The sequence below is a fragment of the Austrofundulus limnaeus genome, unplaced genomic scaffold (genome assembly GCF_001266775.1).
Source record: "Austrofundulus limnaeus strain Quisiro unplaced genomic scaffold, Austrofundulus_limnaeus-1.0 Scaffold2174, whole genome shotgun sequence".
Lineage (NCBI taxonomy): Eukaryota > Metazoa > Chordata > Actinopteri > Cyprinodontiformes > Rivulidae > Austrofundulus > Austrofundulus limnaeus.
The window spans coordinates 25,320-27,580 of record NW_013954576.1 but is presented as its reverse complement, the minus strand read 5'-3'; the positions used below and the strand labels follow the sequence as shown (position 1 = coordinate 27,580).

Sequence of the window (2,261 nt, the reverse complement as noted above, 5' to 3'; positions counted from 1 at the left end):
TACATTAATAAGGCTTTTATTCATTATATTTTGACAAAATGCAATTTTTGTTAACATTTTAGTCAAAACACTTTATTTTTACCTTTTTCTCCTGATACAACGTTTAGACTTAATCCTTGTTTTAYATAAAAGTATTAATTAATGGGAGATGATTCGTCACACAGCAGTATACTTTTATTAGTCTTTAAGTTTTAAATCTAATATTAAAAGTGTGAATGCTGTTCTGTTTAAATTTGAACTCAAAATAATAAATTATAAATTACTTTCTCTTTTAGATTCAGTCAAACGTCTCATTAAGTCCAGGTCTAAAACTGACTTTTATTTGCTGATTTATTATCTCACATGTTGTTGTATTTATGTATTATTACTTATGAAATCACTACAAATATACACATCATTCATGTGACTGCTGATTTTTATTATTTTATAATTGCTTGAGTAGGATTATATTCTGCTACCAAAAAATCAAAAATGAGTTATATTTCAGGCCATATCTGTGTGTTTATTTATTAGATGACTTTAAATGAAACCTAGAGGAAATAATTATTGCATTTATAATTACTGACCATGTCACTATGGTTACCACWGCCAACAGACCTTAAAACACTAAAACTGTTGACAATTTTACAAAACTTGCAGGAAATCTCAGTGTTGGTTGTAGCTGAGAGTCAATCACAACGTATGTTTGAAGTCTTACAGAAACTTCAGCATATCTCTGTTTTATTTGTCTGTTAGCAAAATATCTCATAAACCACTGGACAGATTATAAAAACACTTTACGTAAATAAGCACTGGATTCATCTGTAAACCTGATTAATTTTAAATAAATTAACTCAACTTAGCCAGCTCACTTTGATAAAAAAGAGTTATAACTAGTGATGCTCAGTACTGCCAGTTTTCTTTCTGATACTGATACCAAGTAAATGTGTCTGGTATCAGAGGTACTGATCCGATACTGATACTGTGTAATAACACACATGATGTGTAAATCTTAAAAAGTAGTGTTTTTCAAATAATCGCTTTATAAATAATACATGAGAGTCATTTATTTAATTTAAGTCTTTCTAACCCTAACTCTACATTTGTTCAGCACAATTTTAAATTCTTTTTCTAAAGAAATATAATAATTTTTGAATAAAAGTGAGAAAAGTATTCTAAAAGTTGTTACTTTGTAWATTGTGTAGCGTTGTTTGTGTGTTTGTAAGAAGGTCCCTGTCCGGAGCTAATGCTGGGGGCCGTGGCATGAAAAAGTTTRKGAACCCCTCATCTAGAAATTAACTACAGTCACACGAAGCAGATTATATGTTAAAATGACCTGCCGTACCTGTACAGACTGACTGAACACAGGCCACTGTACTGATGTATTCTTCCTCAGAAGAAAAAGTAGTTCCTCCAACCACACATGATTTAAACAAGATTTAAATAGTTTAGTTATTCTTCCTGTTAATTATGAACATTATGTGAAACAACTAAAGTATCAAAGTATCAATATTTTTATTTTAGTATTGATTCTAGTACAAAGTTCTGGTACCTGTAGTATTGATATTTCAGTATCGATCTGCACATAACTAGTTATAACAAAGTTATCAGAAGAGGCTATTGTTGCGATGATAGCAGCTATTTTATCTTTAATGTGTAAATTATTTGATATTATAACATGAYAGCTGTCATAATAAGTGTTTCAGCTGCACAAACCACAAACATCATGTTAGTAACTAAAGGCACATCGTTTGTTGTTTAAGCTTTTTCATATTTTGCAAAGATACCATAAAAAACTAAAAACTGCAGGCATAATAGTTATTCTTCAGATTCAGTGAAAGGAGCWTGAATGTAGCCAAGTAAGGACAAAGTGCTGCAGTTCTTCAAATTTACACAAGAAAAGTCTGACTTTTCACACAGAAATCATTCCTGACATTTCCTTTGGGATTATGAAGTAGTTTTTATTTAGCTGGACGTTCAGCAGCAGAGTGTCTCTGTGAGTTCTGTTCATTATTTAACACATATTTATTATAATGGATGAATTGTGTTCGGTGGTTTTTAAAGCTCTTGTTGAACTACCTTCGGTGGAGGAGGACAAGTCCTGAAATCAGCAGCTGTCTGTCTCCCTCCTCTGTGCTGGGTCTCCTGAACGCATCGTACCACACCGTCCTCCCACAGAGGGACCACACCGGCAGCAGGGTGCTCATATACAGGATCAGTACGTATCTGTGTGTGTGTGTGTGTGTGTGTGTGTGTGTGTGTGTGTGTGTGTGTGTGTGTGT

The 2,261-nt window shown here is 32.8% G+C and overlaps 1 protein-coding gene across 1 annotated transcript in view; it reads left to right on the top strand.

Moving 5' to 3' along the window:
- Nucleotides 1-2,043: 2,043 nt before the first annotated feature.
- ttpa (tocopherol (alpha) transfer protein) overlaps nucleotides 2,044-2,261 on the top strand; it is a gene marked incomplete at its 5' end in the record, with an annotated part of 20,964 nt that continues 20,746 nt past the window's right edge. The window contains 1 exon segment of the mRNA XM_014034569.1: nucleotides 2,044-2,197. Within this exon segment, the coding sequence (XP_013890023.1) occupies nucleotides 2,044-2,197 (154 nt within the window).